This window comes from Seriola aureovittata, chromosome 8 (assembly GCF_021018895.1).
Source record: "Seriola aureovittata isolate HTS-2021-v1 ecotype China chromosome 8, ASM2101889v1, whole genome shotgun sequence".
Lineage (NCBI taxonomy): Eukaryota > Metazoa > Chordata > Actinopteri > Carangiformes > Carangidae > Seriola > Seriola aureovittata.
Window position 1 is genome coordinate 18,192,245 of NC_079371.1, and position 17,070 is coordinate 18,209,314.

Consider the following 17,070-nt stretch of genomic DNA (forward strand, 5'->3'; position numbering starts at 1 on the left):
TATGAATTTGAATCATTTTCTCTGAAGTCTGGTGTATGTTGTTTGACATTGGCGTTGATAGAGGTCAGCACTCTCTGAGGGCCCTCCTAGTTTATAAAAGATTTAGTACCCTCCTTTTAACTCTGTATCATGAAAATTAAATTGTGATAATCAGACTCAGATTGTAATGTTTTTAAATAACCTACGTTATTAAAGAAATCTAACTTTTACAATCATGTGTCACCATACCTCATACATCATACCATGATCCAGCTAACTGTGAATAAGTCTGCACTTCTGCAGATTGGGCCTTAAGTCTTGTTGCCATGACAACAGCTTCAAATCATTTTTAAGCCAGTTTTGAACAACTGTAAAAATCCTGGCCCATGTGAAATCATCAACAATCAAACCAAGCCAACTCCCCTTTCCACTTTCAAATAACACTGCCCAAATTTTATCAAACTCAAATAAAAAAAAAAGGAGGGAGACAGAGAAACAAAAACAGTTTGAGACAACTGAAATATGTACAATCCTTTTGCCATCCATTCACCTAAAAATGGACCACCTTAACCGACCCTTGTGTCATTAATCCGCCTGCCTTAGTTAAGCGTATTGCAGACAGCAGCACGCACTCATCCTTTCTCATCTTATTTAACCATCACACTACTCAGGCGTGCAATGTTTTCCTGAACGCTTTTACAATTTGTACTTGGCAGAGTTCACTGATATAATAAATCAAGCACCAAAGCAGGCAGTAACCCAGGTTTTACAGGCTGTAAACATACATTCAGCATTGTCTTGGTTGTAAAACATTTAGAGACAGACCGCAGAGGAAATGAGCTCTAAATGTTGCTGCAGTGATGTTGTAATGAGCCTTTGGTGGAGTTCAACACATCTGTCATTTGTCATAGCCACCACCCATAAAGGTCAAGGGAATTTTTCAGAGTAAGCAGCACACGCTTTTTTTAAGCCTGCGCAACTGATTGAACTTGTGGGTGTCTGCTAAACTGAATGATGGCCCTGAAAACCAGATCGGTATAGGCCATTAACTCCAAATGTACAGAAAGAAAAGAGGCTTTGAAGAATGGCACTCATTCTGGATACCGTGGAGCTGAGCTAGAGGGCTGTGTCCATCTAGTGTTCGGAGGTGGTAATTGAAATTGCATTAATATGAAAGAAAATGAACTACATTACAGTATGTTTGCTACAGAAACAAAGCGTGGTTTCCGGAGCTGAAAGAACAAGTAGCAGTGTGTAAATGTGTGAGTCCTCACACATACATACACATGCCTCAGTTTGGCTTTATCCACCCATTGTTATCATACAGCTGTGCAGTAATGTGCTGATTATGTGTAATACTAGAGCTCTTTTGTGAAGTCACAAAACAGCAAGGAAAAAAAATGTATCACTTGGAAAAAAAGAAGTGTCTGGTTTTAACCACCATTTTATTTGGCATAATTTAAAATCATCTCACTGTTAGTTCATTTATACAAATATGCTTTTGTTATATATAAAACAATTACAAACAGATTTCTACAAATCAAGTTCCCAGTGTAAAAGCGTAGTACCACGCACACGGCAGCATACAGCTCCGGGACACAGACATACAGAGCCCACAGGTGTATGTTCCACTTCAACAGCATTATCTGAGTGAAATCAGGACATGGCAAAAAACAAGCTCACCACAGTTGACAGTTTGACAAATTGTGCACTTACATTCAACCCTCCACACACCAATCTGGGAAATTTTCACACATCTTTAAGCAGATCTCAAACCGCATCACTGTTGATGCACATAACCTCTCACTCGTGTTGCGCTTCGGTTATTCTAGACTTTACACAGGCCACAATCTAGGTTGACTTATTATACACCCCACTCGAGTGAGTAAATGAAAATAACTATAGTAAAAGGGCTGCTGTTATTACTGGCAACTGTAAGCACACAAGCAGCCAGTCATTACTAAAAAAAAAAAAATTTTTTATAAAATGTATAAAAATCCTCAGATGCAACAAGGCACGTTTCACCAACGCAGCTCTTGCTGAACCATATGTGCAAGTTGTGCTTGTGCCTTGCCCTCACTGCACCATGCAATGCAGGGATGTAAACCACAATCTGTTAAGAGCTGTGGGCCACGAGCGCTCCATTTCACAAATGCACAAAGACTTGCCGCGCAAGATGTCAGTTTAGCACCTGTGTCTTACAAACAGTGCTGCAAGAGGAGTGTGTTTACTGGAGGGAACTAAGGCAGAACGCTTCTGAAAAATTACAAAAATGAAACCCAGAGTTGGTTGGACCTGTATAGGTCTCGTGGCACTTGCAGCACTTTAATGGCCACCTTTGGGTTTGACAAAGGAGCACTGCTATGGTCTTTGGTTTAGATAAGGCACCTGACCAAATTAAATGCTCCTTCCATATCGTAGATAAACTGCTGTTACGTGGTTTACAAGGCAGCTATGACACTGCTTCTTCCAAGATGAAATGATATTCACCTAACCAAGAAAATATATGAAAAGAAGTATATAGCCTAGCATAAGCCAGTTAAAACGTATTCTGGTATTATATGCTATACTGAATCAATTATGCAGTGGTAATAGTCTGCTAACCTTAAATGCAAGGCAATAACGTAATTGAAATGAAAAATGTTATGGAGTTCTGGTTCATCAAATCTGATTATTAATTACAAAACAAATTTTACTGATCAAATAAACATAGGCTATTACAAAAAAATATATTCAACTTTGGCCATTACCACACTCAGGTTAAAAACATTTGAGGAAAAAATCATTTACAGAGTAAATTCCAACATAATTAGACAAAATAGAGTCTCTTAGACACCACCCTGTCAAAAACTAATTCTTAGGCTTGTTTTTAATGGCACTCGGTGTGAGCATCAAGAGTTAAGATGAAGACAGAGGGGAGCTGTACTACAACCTGACTTTCTGATGATGTCAGCCCAAGAAATCCAGTACCAGTGTGGGTTAATTTGGCAGAAGCCTCATGACACCTGCTCCTCTTTTACTGAAGAGGGCAAATGGTCGGCTGCTTTTAATGGATTTGGTTTATCTTCAAAGTCCTACTAGCTCTCCCATGCATGGCAGTGAGAGAGCAGTGCGAGAGGCTGGAGGGGCAGCCTGCCAGACAGCTCTAACATGCCACACTGAGCACAAGGGGAACTGCAGCTCGAGAGTTTAACCTCTAATCTGTGCATATTGGTTAAGGGGTACTGGCATCCGTCCTGGAGTCATCGCACCTTGTCTGGAATCAAGCTGCTTGAAATTAAAACTTATTCACCCTCTACTTGTCTGTTTATTACATCTAAATAGGCAAGTCAAAGCATTTTGATGGTGACGTTGCTTGAGACTCATGAGATGCAACCTAGGTGAGAGTATGAGGTAGTCATTATTTCTCCACCTGAACAAAGGCAGATCTCTTCTCTCCAGTCAAACAGGGTAGCTTGGTTGGTTGGTTTGGATGTTATTATGGCTTGTGACAACCATGATCAGCATTTTATAAGGCAAAGCAGAGAAGCTATAAATCTAGAACAGATGTAAAATTGGAAAAAGTGTAAATATAAAAAGTTAAAATGTAAGAAAAATAGAGGAGATACTGTCTGTTGCCCCCATTTTGGCATAGTCACTTTGGTGATGATGGCAACGGAGAGAAATCCTCCAAGAGATGAATAAGGAAGAGAGGAGTAACAGAGGAGCTGAAGACAAAGTCTGAACTGCTGGAGGTGGTATGGAGGCAGCCAGATGATGACCTTCGTTCCTCAGCCTTCCTTTGCATCTGTGGATCTCCATCATCTCTCTACACAGTCCAAATGTGGGAACCATTTATTACAACAGCACACACTTCTTGGGGTTCTTTTTCGTGACTGGATACAACACTGCCCTCACAGCATCAGCAAACACCTCCCTGACACCATCCTGCTGCAGAGCAGAACACTCCATGTATTTAACCGCCCCAATCTGCTTGGCCAGGGCATTGCCCTGCTGCTGGGTGGTGGGAGCCAGGCCCTGCTCCTTCAGCTTCTTCACCGTTTCTGCATCACCCCTCAGGTCCTTCTTGGTGCCCACGAGCAGGATGGGCACATTGGGGCAGTGGTGAGAAACCTCAGGATGCCACTTGTGCCTGACATTGGCATGAGAGGATGGGCTGCCGATAGAAAAGCAGATGATGAAAACGTTGGTCTGGGGATAGGAGAGAGTACGCAGGCGGTCATACTCCTCTTGGCCTGCTGTGTCCCACAAGTTGAGGCTGACAGTACGGCCATCCACGCTCATTTGAGCGCTGTAGTTGTCAAACACTGTGGGAATATACTCTTCAGGGAAGGCATTGGTGGTATAGGAGATGAGAAGACAGGTTTTACCCACTGCCCCGTCACCCACCACCACACACTTTATGGTCTGCATCCTGCCTACGACCACTGGGGCTGCAGCACCTGACAACAGAAAAGAAGGCACCTGGGTAATTTCTAGTTACACCACTCCATGCTCAGAGAGGCTAATCTAAGCGACTCATTCTCAGTGATAAGGGGAATGATTATTATACCTGAGGAGACACGGGTAAAATTACCGGCTAGTCACTCTGCGACAGCAGTTTGTACAGTAATCCAGCTTCTCACCCAGTTAGCAGACGAGCTAACCGCCGCCGACGTTAGCTTATCGTAAGTAACGGTACATTGGTTAACGATAGCGACAAATTCAGTCGTCCACTAATTAACAACGTCTGGAAAGTGTATAACACTGGCCCCCTAACAAAACACAGCAAGCGAAACGGAAACGAGATGCCAATTATCTGGCATGTATTATTTCGCACTGTTCACTTATGATACTAGGCGTTCCCCTACTAACTAGCACCAAGCTAAGGAACTAGCGCATTAGGTGGCTAACAACCTAGCTAGTTAGCAAACAAGTTCAAAGTTTATTGCAAGCCACTTCTCAAAAAGGCCTGTTCCTGACCCAATAACACCCTGAACTTACTCTAAAAATTATATTGTGTTGTAACGTATGTCTCAGAAGTAGTAATTTGCTGTAACCGTGAAATTGGAAGGATTTTGTGACTTACCGCCACTTGTCTTTCGATCTCTTTTTGCCTGGTATAGTCAATCACAGCCGCATCCGGGGAGCTGTCCATTACGTAAAAATCGACGTACGGAAACAATGCAAGCTGGTAGTTGTAGTTTCGTTTTGAGACTGTCGTTTGTCTGACACCAGATGGCGTTGTTATGCTATTCTGCGTTGCTGTGATTTTCCTAACTTGTACTGTATGACAATTGCAGTTGCAAGAATCTCAGCTTTTAGGTTTTTAGGTTTTTGCTTAAACTGCAAGTGTGGTGAGAGAACTGTCAGTTTTATAATTTCTCTGCCAGTTTAAACTGTGAATATTTACCCAGTGGTGGAGAGCTTTCCTTTAAATAAAAGTAACCTACAGTGATACTTAAAAAAAAAGTTTAAAAAAAATAGATAAATAAAAATCTCCTATTGCAAGTAAAACTCCTGCATTCATAATTGTAATTAAGTAGAAGTATATGAAATTAGAAGTAAATTGTAATTACAAACTAAACTATAGTAAAGTATTGCAAAAGAACGCACCCTTTCAGAGTGTTGTTTTTGACTTACTCATGCAATACCATGGAAGATCATTTTATTGTTGTAGCTGGTTGAAGTGCAGGTTATGTTAATTACTTTATGCACTGTTGGGAAGCTGTAAGAATGCTTCATTTTTTACTCATCAAATATTTTCTATGTAAAATCTTAATCTGCAAATCTACAGCTGTCAAATGAAAGTGAGATAAAAGGTACAATATATGATACTGAAATCAATACTTAATTTTTTTTTTGAAGTAACAGAAAATGTAAATTCTCAACTAAAGTACATGTAGCTCAAAACTGTACTTAAGTACAGTACTTGAGTCAGTGTACTACCATTGCTTCTATATACAGAAAATGTTTTGTCATGTCAGTCATCCACAGATTTTATTTTGCCTCTAATCAAGATCATGTTAAACTTCCTGATTCGTGGATGGTGTTTGGCATATTTCCCCTGCAACTCACAGTATTTACTTTATTTCTTTATTTCCTGCAAAGATATCAGACAACTTTAACTTTAACTTTTTTCCATAAGAGTGACCCCTCTACCACAATAAATATCTCTTTAAAAACCTACATTATATCTTGTAACAAATACTCAAAAGGGTGTCCCTGAACCTTACTGACTTCTAAACTAACACTAAATCTACTCAATATCACTGCAAATGAGGGAGGTGTGTCTTGGATTTTACCAGCTTGTTAATGTTTCAAGGGTAGTCTGAATGCATGGACACCTACAGACTTTCTACTTTGGCCTTACCCTTTCTCTTGAACTTGCTACATTCCTGCCACTAAATGCCACACAGTGGCAGTCACTGTGTGTATATACAGGCCACACATAGAAACAGGACATAAAACAATTCTGTCTCCCGTTTTTTGGACATCCTCAGTGGTCAGCACTGGTCTTAAAGCCCATATATAATTTATTCACCTTCAGACATGGCGTTATTCTCACTACGCCAGTGCTTTCAGATCAATGCAGAATACACGAAGGCAGCTAAAAAAAAAAAAAGGGGGATCACTTTAGACTACTCAGTCCTGCACCCCTGGAGACCCGTTGATGATGTCACCTCTATACACTGAGCCAGGTTAAGAGGCCAGCAGTGACCGACAACCGGACACTCAAGAACACAAAGAGGCACCAGTTTATTGCCTTTCCCAAGAGGTTCTGGCGTCACTGTGGCCTATAAAAAGGGAGAATTCCCACTGGGACCCTACACCCACAGTCACCCTCCACCCCAACCCTTGCACCCCACTATTTTGCCAGGAGATTCCCCGGGACGTCTGTAGCATTTCCATGACAACAGCCACCGACAGGATTGGGGGTGACTGTGTCAAGAGATGCAGCAAGCGGGACTTCAGACGAAGAGGGAGAGAGAACAATGAGGGTGACAAGGACACAGAAGACAGCAAGACGCAAGTGCAGTAGTTGATGAAGAAGAATGGGGACCTTGAAAGTCACAACTCTCCAAGCAAGTGCTTTTCTGAATATTGAGCTAAAGAACAGGTTTGAGAATATGTCAGTAACACAGACTGGAACTTTTTAATTCAACTGATGAGTGCCTTTTTATCGACAGGACAACACCTATTCACAATCACCATCTTTATTCATCTTCTCTTATTTACAAAGCCACATAATGCAGTGAATAACAACCAATGCTATTCAATAAAGTTATAGAATATTTTTGATATAAAACCAAAATGACAGTAATCATCCCTGCACAGCCTCTTCTTCAGTTTGTAAAGTGCATCAGAGCCATGAGACCACTCAACTAGAGGATGAACAGTTCAATAGTGTACCGAGTTAAGTTCACACTGTAAGACAGCCAAGTGTGAGAACTCAATGATCACAGAAGGGTCACAGTTTTCAAAACATTTGGATATTTTCCTAAAATAAAAAAATAAAAAAAACACTCTTTTTTTTTTATGCCAGAGTGATTGACCAGTTCTCCAAATCACAGATCTTACAAAGCCACATAGTGTTCACTTGGTGGAATCCTTTTCACTAACATGAAATGTATGTTAAACTGTTCTACATATGAACATGGGTCTTTTTGTAGTGTCCCATTGCCTGCAACGGACACAAGCCAATGTAAAAAGAGGTAGGATTTAAAGAGTCTATTCTACTTTTCTAGTGGGGAGATAAAGTATCACAGATGCTCCCAGTGCAGCTCTGTGTCACATATGTAGAACCTATGCACTCAGAACTACATACACATTTCCTAAAAGTTAAATTTAGATGAACTACAGTTGAAGGAGAGCAGATTCAGACCTGATAACTCACACCATTCATGAATACCCATATATTAGACCGACATACAGAAAAGGCAATGAAAGATTTAACAAACTGCACAATACGGGCACTTATTCACTTCCATCACCTCCACAGTGGCTGGGCTGTAGCTCGAGGCATTTTGGGACCAGGTATCCGTGATGCTGTAGGGATTTTAGAGCTAGCGGGCGAGGTGCTTGTGCTTGTGGTCTTGGCAGTTTTAGTTCGGGCTGCAGATATGACAGCCGTACGTATCGTCTTGGCTGTGGCGGAGGATGGGCTGTGGGCAGTGCGGGCCTGGGAAGAAACCTGAGTCTCAGAGTTTGGGGCAAGTCGTTTTGACACACGGAGAGGGCTCCCTCTGACGAAGGCTTGTTGGGTGCTGCACGAAACCTTGTCTGGTAGGGATCTGTCTGAGGTCCTGTGGGTGAGGGTGGGCTTTCCTGGAGTCTGTGACTCACTTACAGTCCTCTCTCGGGTGCTATTGCTTCGTTTCACCTCTGCCTGAATGATGGCAGGCCGAGTGATGGGAGACGAGCGCAATGACATGCTGCGAGGAGTTGATAGTCGACTAGGAGTGGGTGGGTTTGTAGGGGCTGGGCCACCATTTGAAGGCTCAGTTTTGGAGCGGACCCTGGGAATGCCTGTGCTGTTGGAAGGTCCTGCACGTGACACAAGTCCCCTTTTGGATCCTATTCCACTACGCACAGGGATCTTCATGGTTTGACTCTCCTCCTTTGATGAAGGAGACCCTGGAGTTGCCCCCTCCCGAAGGTCAATCTCCCTCTCTTTCCTCCACTTGGAGCAGAGGCTCGGTGCAGGTCGTGGGAGTGGAGAGGTTGGGGGTGACAAGGCGTCATAGGACCGGAGGCCTTTCACCAAAGTGTGGCACTCCAGTGTTTCACCCACACGGGAGTATGACCTCGCAATCTCCTTCTCTGGACTTGGCAAGTCAGAGTACTCCTCTGGCTGCGACTGGCTGAACTCTGGTAGACTGGAGGGCATCCAGTTCTCATCCACAGGTGTGGATGCCACTTCTGTATCTGTCTGCTTTGTTAGAACAGCATCAGGCAAAGGCATCACAGCATGCGTCTCTCTCATCTGTGGCTGTGACTGGGCTTTATTTTGAGCTTTTACAGATGATTGTGATTGGCTCTCAGACCTCTGGTAACTCAACAGCCCAGCCCTAGTGTCGCTGTGAGAAAGTATTCCATTCGTATGAACAGACTGAGGTACAGGCTCATTGACAGAAGAGCCATTAGATTTTCTCTGAAGAGAGCGATTATTGTCTGTTACTGGCAGGCCAAACCTATGTCTGTGAGCAGAGGTCTGGGATTTAACACATAGGGCAGTTGTATCAGTATCTATAGCAGCAGAGCTAGGACAGGAACTGGGTGAAGACTCCGTGTTCATTGAAGTCATGTGCTCATTTGAAATCTCGACTTCTTTTTCAAGTCCAGTTTCCTTGGGTTGGCCCTGCAGCATATAGGAAATGCTCTCAGGACCTTGTTGTTTGACTGTGAAGCTACGTCCATGCTGAGAATTACTAAATGTGGCAATGTGCGAGTCCTGAAGAGCTTCCACGCCCCGTCTGGTTGTTTGGCTGGGCTGAACCCTGCTCCCTCTACCCAGAACAGGTTCTTGGTCAGTGGGGGAACATGTGCCGTCAGTCTCTGGAGAGCTGCAAAGTACAGCGGTGTTTTCAAGGTCAGAAGAGCTGTTTGAGTGATAGCTGGTTGACGTTGGGCTGCTGCCAAGCACAGGGAAGCTCTTTAGCATGGATGAGTTATGGAGGTGGTGCGAGTATCTGCGGGAGTCAGAGCTTCTCAGGCTACGACGACTCCAAGTGTAGCTGAGGTTCTTCTCTAGGAGTTTCTCCAGTTCATCTTGGCTCTCCTGACTGTGAGGCTCTCTGGCAAGGCTCAGTCCCAGGTCCAGCCCAGTACAAATGGCCAAAGAGCGACGCTTCTCCCCAATCTCACGCTGGCGCTCCAGACGTTTCTGCTCCTTCAGCTCCCGCTCTGCATTCTCCTGTAGAAAAAGGAACATTTGTTAAAATTAGCTAAAACGTTGTGTCTATCTTTTTGATCAGAAAAACTTTACCATTGATTTCTGGATCCTACCTGGATAGCTTTTTGGAAGCGGTGGCAAAACAAATGGAAGACCCTGCATGCCTCCTCAAGTTTGAAAGTGCTGTCGTCCTCACAGAAGAACTCCACCAGAGCCTGACTCGACATCCTCATTCCCTCCACCTCATCCTCTGCCTCCTTCAGACGCTCCTCGGCCAACTGCACATGGAAAGACACATTTTAAAATTTTTTCTACATCTAGTATACATGGACCTATTTATTACCCTCAATAAAAAAAAACATGCTAAAATTTTTAATTGGATATTTTGTGTGTTAAAATTGGAGCTGAAGATGGAGTACATTTAAAATAGTATACCTCCAGGAATCGCTGTGTGTGCTGCTGAATCTCTGCTTCAGTCTGGGTGTTTGCCTTGAGGGCAGCCACTCTGCTTTTCAACTTGGATAAATCCTCCAACACAGATTCCTCACACAACCTGCAGGGAATGAGCAGACATGTAATATACAGTCATGTTAATTACTGTACAGAAATAGCGGTATAACATGTCTTGAGAAAACTCTTGCAACCAAAAACTGGAAATCCAATCAAAAGTATGCAGTAACTCAATTTTTTCAATTGACTTGGACTCGAGTTCTGTCAGTTTATATGCACCAAGAGAGACTGCAGTAGCACGCAAGATATGTTTTACTTTAGAAAGCAGAATGAGGATGGTCATCCCTTAGCACTTGCAGATTACTAGAGCATAGAAGAAAGTACCAGAATCAGTGCAAAACTCTGCAGCAGAGCTCAAATATTGGCTTCGAGTATCAATATTGTCATGACCCACTTTCACACAGGCAGCAAGCTGTTGCTAACAGCTGGGTGCCTCGCTCTCATACAAGAATGCAATAGATTTACATTACGACTGTTTTAGCAGCAGTTTGTTTTTTGACGTTATTGAGCAGAGCTAGTATATTCCCTCAGACTCAGTCCCTGTAGATCTGATGGGATCTGAGTTTTGGGAAGAGACTGACCTGGAGGCGGGGCCAACATGGCCTAGTTGGCTGGGAAATGACAGTAAACTCTGGTCCTTTTTCACAGCTTCCTGTGGAGACAAACACAACTGATTATCCAGCTATTGTTTGTAAAGAAGCAACACATCATTTGCTAATGTTGACTAAATCATATGCTCTGTGGAGCAGTCTGGATTGAGGGTCTGGTGCAGCTATACTGTTGTTTGTGGTCAGAGCTGTTTCTTGCAAAAACTGCTAGAACTAATTCCCCCAAAAGCTAGCAATATTAACACCTGTTTACTTTTAATGAACAGTTTTTAACAAATACTTTTACACACGATACAAATCCTCTTCATAAGCAGTACTAGTGCTCATATTTTTAAAAAGGAGTTGTCTGTCATGTTATAAGCTTTTTCCCCCCATTGCATTTTCCTAAACTTTATTTGATTTTTTATCTGTATATTTTAATATATTTTTTACTCAGCCTGTATTGCATCTAAATTTCAGTTCTTACCATAGCTACAAAATGCAGAAGATTCATGCCCGGCTTGTTGGCTTTGGTGTCAGCCAGTTTGAGAAGCGACGAAATTCGGAAACCAGCGGCATTCCCTGCATATCCACCCTGAGAAGCCACGTACAAGGTTAGAATAACACACACACACACAACATGTGACAACTTTAAACAAACAATGATACAAAACCCAGGTGCATAGTCAGAGTGACGCCCCTGAACACACACCCAGACCCCTAGTGACTGGTGTATTGTAAACAGATTAAAAAAAAAAAAAAAAAAAAAAAAAGGGACTGGCTCTGCTTTGTCAGGCTGAAGAAAAGAACATAAAACAAATAAAATAAAGAAGCACTTACAGCATTCATATAGTTCCCAGCTTTCAGCACCAAACGAAGGATGGAGTGTAACTCAGGACAGCTCAGCAGTTCTACAAGGGTAAAAGTCAGATTCAATATTGTGCCTCAAGGTTGATGCATTATGAATATGAATGTGTCTGCAACTGACTTCAAAGTTTTAAAATGAGTCAGCAACTTTGACTTGAAGAGCACAAGAGACACTCATGTTGACTGATAAAATAAAATTAAAAAAAAAAAAAAATGTAACCTTCTCCTAAATCAGTGATTCATTCTGAATTCCAACCATGTTATATTTGCATTCTGGATCCAAATGTCACCACACTAAATGGGTCTTTATCTTTATAGTGGTGGTGTACACAACTCCCTGCTGTTACTTTACCTCTGGCTGCCTCCCTCAGGCATCTGGCTGCCACACACAGAGAGGTCACAGCAGGGTCAAACTCCTGTTGCAGGATCATGGCATCCAGACGAAGCCGAAAACTAATGGAAGAGGAAAGAGAAGGACGGGTGGATGAATGGACAGGGGTGACTGATGATGGAGACAAAAAAGACACTCCCTATCAATCATCAGTTAAACAAGCAGATGTCATCACAAAGTGAAGCATGTGAGGAGGAAAAGTAAAAATAAACAGAAAAAAGGAGTTTTGAAGCTAAAAAAAAAAAAACAAAGAATCAAATGGAAAGTTCTGGTGCTGGGAATATTTTTGGTAATTTTATCCAATCTAGGGCTAAGGTGGGGTGTACCTGGGGATTTCCACCAACAGCAGTATGAAAAGATCAGGCTCTCCCAGCCAGCTCCGCTCCCCACTGAACCTCCTCAGGCGAGACTCCTGAGAGAGAACAGATGCAGAGTAAAATCTGGACAGCAGCTTCAATTAAAAACAAAAACTAGTATACTAAAACCAACATGCTGTTAACAGTCAATTCTAATATCTTTCAGCACTGGAAACAGACCACATCATACGACAAAGTGTAATGGTAAACTTTTGATCATCCTAACCAGAGCCAGATGAGTGAGAGAGGAGGGAGGGGAAGAGAGGGGGTTGTCACTATTGCATCTGTATGCCAAAAAAAAAAAAAAAAAAAAAAAGGCACAATACCTCCTCATTGTCAGGCAGCAATTTGCACAGCTCTGTGAGCTTCTCCGCTCCGTAACGGTCCCCAGCACCCTGCCTGATATCCTCAACTATCTCTTTAGCAGGCCTGCGGAAAAATAACAATATGCACATTTTTAGTATGACATCATTGTTAACATGCGATGGGGTTTTCAGCCTGAGTAAAGGCATGACAACCTCAGAGAAAACTCATGTTATGAGCAGTATCAGCCCTTTGTTTTGCCTTGTTCACACAATATTCAGACTAATCCTATTCTTATCAGTCAAAGTGTCGGGGAAGGAGGGTTGGTTGACGCCACATTGGCGACGCAAAGTGGCGTATCCACTAGGCAAATAAAAGGCAGACATGCAAAGAAGACGTCTGAGAGGCCTTGGGATGTCAAGGTGAAAGACGCAGAAACTGAGCTGACTGACTGTTTGACCTCTGACTTACTTCCACCGAGTGACACATCTGTCCTCTATTCCAGCAGTTTTCCATTATACTCTCCCCTCCCCCTCATCTTACAGCCCATCACACACGCTCATACTCCATTATGTGCATGCCACTGTGTGTAGTCTTTACAAATTCTCCTCATTCACTGCTCAACGTTCACATCCACATCTAACTCTTCGACAACAACAGTTCAGGATTTACCTGTGAACACTTCCACGGTCATTTTCATAAGTGGTTAAACACTCTTTGTTATTTGTCCCGAACTAGTTCTATTGAAAACACAATGCTGAGTGAAACAGCCTATAAATAGAACTGTCACATGATAAAAAAAAGACATTGAAATGGTTACTCAGACACTCATGTCAATATAAAACCATATTTTCTTTAAACTACACCCAGATTTGAACAGTAGCTCTGCCACAATTCAAAACAGAGGGCAAATAAGCTCACAACAAGACAAATGTTTGTGTACAGGAGAGACTCTTTTCACATAATGGCTTTCCTTACAAGTCTTGACAAATCTAGTTTAGAAAAAAAAAAGTGCCCTTCAATTGAGAGTTGCACACGTGGAGGCATGACAATATAGCAACTCAGCACTTTTTCTCTCCCTTTATTAGTCTAGTCTTTTTCTACCGCTTAATGATTATGAAACAGCCCTCTTCCTGCTGCTTCGTTTGAGCAAGGCAAACATGCTAAAGAGGATTTAGGGGGATGGCTGAATATGACAGGCCACCAGTGGGGTCTCTCTCTGTAGGGAAGGGGGGGTGCTTCAACATTAGACACTTCTTCTTAAGGGGGTGTCAAGCAGGTGTCAACTCTGACTCCTAAGGCTATACCCGGCCACTTACACACCCCCCCCCCCCCCAGTCCAGCTCCTCAGGGTGCCCTCCCCTGCACCTGTCCTGTGCAATATACTCCATATACTCCCTCTCTCCTGATGAGACTTCACACCCATCCATGTTTGACATATGGCCACACACTCCAGTTTAGTCTCAAGTGAAGTACTGCTCCCCTGGGCACAGTTGTACACGCGTGTGTTTTCTGCACTTAGAACTACTTTCAGTTTTGACTGATGGTGACCTCCGGCAAATGCAGGCAAAAAGGCTTAAAGTTGGTCAAGTGTCCATGTCCAGTCTCTCGTCAACAAACCAAAACCCATAGATATTTAATTTACAATTACAAAAACAGAAAAAATAGAACATCTTCATATTTGAGAAGAATATTTTCTGTTGCTCCACTAATTGATAAAACGACTTGTCTTTCAGCTCTAGTAAGGAATGAGGAGGCTTACATCTTGAACTGGCGGAGAAATATTCCAATGTTCATACTGCGTTTGGAGTCCAATAGGGAGATCTGTGAAGAGGCAAACGATACTAATAAGAGGAAGAAACATGCAAGAAATCTCACTATCTTTATACATTACTGAAAAATACCAGTGACATCCCCATGATCTGACCTCCTCTGAGCTGTCCTGGGGGGATCTGCTGCGCAGCAGAGTAGACCGGCGTCTCAGGGTGCTGGTTCTGTCCTGAGGCTTACTGTCCTTCTGACCAAACAGCTCATCCAGAGAATGGAGGTCAATGGGGAACTCGTCCTCGCCCGGGGCCGCCCCGCTCCACACACTGTTCCTCCCCTCCACCTTCTCTTTGGGGATACGCTCCCAGTTCAGCTTCCTCAGGCGGCTTCGACGGGCACTGTCCGCCCGGCTAAATGGCGAGGAGGAGAAAGAGGAGGATGCAGGTGGAGGCGGGGGAGGAGGAGGTGGAGGCGGAGGTGGTGGAGGTGCTAGGGGAGGCGGTGGAGGGGTGACCAGCACCGGACGTGAATCCATGGCCGTCACTTCCACAGCTTCAGGGGCAGCGGTGGGGTGGGCAGGCTGTGTTCCATGAAAGGCACGAGTTTCCTTGATGGCCACCGTCAGGTTGATGAGCATATAGGCGGCCTGGGTGCTAGAGAGGGGTGGGGGGGTCGGTGGGGTGATAGTGGATGAGCAGTCTCTGCTCAGTCAGTCAATATCTTTTCCACGTTCCACTCAGCTCTAGTTCAAAGGTCCATCAGTAATTCCAGTCTAGGAAACAAGACAACAACTTTTGAAAAAAAAAACTTATCTCAGACAATGCTGAGCACAGAGAGAGACAGGAAATCACTGCTCTCCTGAAGCTTTGCCACATTTAGTAACTCAGGCAGTTTGAACTGAGGCCAATGACCTCACCTAAACCAACACCTGGCCTGACTTCTCCTTTCATTAGCACGGTTCCAGTGCACTGACTGATCTAACAAGTAGTTAGAGCTAAAAATGTAACCTCTGCTTCAACTTTCTTTGGAAGTTCAAGGCGTTTTTGGGAAAGTACTGGCTGAGCAAGATGCCCCCCCCCCATCTGTAGGCTGTTTGAACAGCTTGTCCCATCCTGTTCAGTTTCACCTCACTGCATGCACACACACCTCCACCACACTCCCTCTCCCTTCTAATTAGAATATATTGAGACAACACTCAGGCAACGCTTAGATGCACAGTTAACCACAATGCTGCGAAGTGAAGGGTCTGCCCCAGACATCATGATCATCACGATATTCTTTCCACGTTATGGGAGATTAGCATCTGAAAGTCAGTTGCACACACTTGCACCAGCAAGTTTTTAAGTAGGATTAGTAATGCAATTAAGAATGACTCAGCGGTTTCAGGTGTCTGGTTCAGGGGAAAGTCTTTAATCATGACATGGCTTTGCTTTTAACCAAAAACACATCCTCTCGTGCTCCTGCATTCTCAACATGAATCACAACTCTTGGGAAACTGGAGGGATGCGCTTCATTGCTCAGCTGTTCCACCAAACGCCGCAGGAGCGCGCTGCAAAAACACTCTCGGTGGTGATCTCAGCCTCCATCATTTCATGAGATGTGTATCTTTACAAGCGAAAACTCATTTGTCAACTCGCATAGTTCAAGAGCTCGTGGAAGAATAACTGGAAAAGTGTGTGATCAAATAAATACAAAACGCTAAATTAACACCAGCTTTGACTTTTTCAATGAGACTGAAGAAACTTTATAGCACATTCATGTTGACGTTTGTTTAAGATGACAAAACTGGTTCTGCTAACCCGGTAGTTTATCCGTTTTTGCCTAACATTAAAAAATTACCTAAATTTCTATTGACCAAAAACAGTCTTCTCGTAGGCAAAATCAGGACAATTCAATCAAGTTACTTCACTTACCTGGCGCTGATGACTGCTCTTCTCCCGTGAGGTAACTCCACAAACACCAACAAGAGCCACCGCTTTGATTTCAGGGGGAAAAAAAACTCGCTTCAATAACTTTTTTTTGTGTGTGTGTGTATGTTCGCTGTATCTCTTGTTTTCCTGGTATCTTGTGCTGCTCCGCTCGCAGCAGTCCTCTTGTCTTTCTCAACTTGCAGGGAAACTTCCACACAGTTCAGCAGGGACGCGCAGGCGCGCTCCCGCACGCTGATATGCCTTTATTGTGTCCTCCCAGTTTTCCCATGGGCGGATTTAGGGTTTTCAGGTGGGAGTGCGCTCGATATTAATTCCACTTTCCTCCTCTTCTTATTTCTTTAATCTCTAAGAGGAATTAATGGCCTTAATATCTCATACAGTGTTTTTACAATAATGTTTGTCAAGTCCAGATAAGATTGTACAGGAAAGCTTGCAGTCAGAAGTTGTATTGACAACTTGATAAGTCTCTATTTCAGGCTAATCATCATAGTGGGCAGAACTCTGA

General features: G+C 43.3%; 2 protein-coding genes across 3 annotated transcripts; both read right to left on the reverse strand.

Annotated features, from left to right (window-relative positions):
• Positions 1–1,400: 1,400 nt before the first annotated feature.
• On the reverse strand, positions 1,401–5,141 carry rhogd (ras homolog gene family, member Gd). 2 transcript variants are annotated; one of them, XM_056383285.1, is made up of 2 exons: positions 5,048–5,141; positions 1,401–4,421 (listed from the first exon to the last, which is right to left on the reverse strand). In XM_056383285.1, exon 2 carries the CDS (start codon positions 4,390–4,392, stop codon positions 3,817–3,819), a length of 576 nt encoding a protein of 191 aa, XP_056239260.1. In that variant the 5' UTR covers positions 4,393–4,421; positions 5,048–5,141; the 3' UTR covers positions 1,401–3,816. The 2 variants fall into 2 exon arrangements, with proteins under 2 accessions (XP_056239260.1, XP_056239262.1); XM_056383287.1 differs by lacking the exon at positions 5,048–5,141 and adding an exon at positions 4,532–4,915.
• Positions 5,142–7,159: 2,018 nt separating this feature from the next.
• Positions 7,160–16,775, reverse strand: fhdc2 (FH2 domain containing 2). The gene is made up of 12 exons (XM_056383735.1): positions 16,548–16,775; positions 14,795–15,406; positions 14,630–14,691; positions 12,891–12,993; positions 12,535–12,620; positions 12,170–12,270; positions 11,791–11,861; positions 11,438–11,545; positions 10,945–11,015; positions 10,289–10,406; positions 9,967–10,131; positions 7,160–9,874 (listed from the first exon to the last, which is right to left on the reverse strand). The coding sequence occupies exons 2-12, from the start codon at positions 15,269–15,271 to the stop codon at positions 7,949–7,951; spliced, it is 3,288 nt and encodes a 1,095-aa protein (XP_056239710.1). The 5' UTR covers positions 15,272–15,406; positions 16,548–16,775; the 3' UTR covers positions 7,160–7,948.
• Positions 16,776–17,070: the final 295 nt, after the last annotated feature.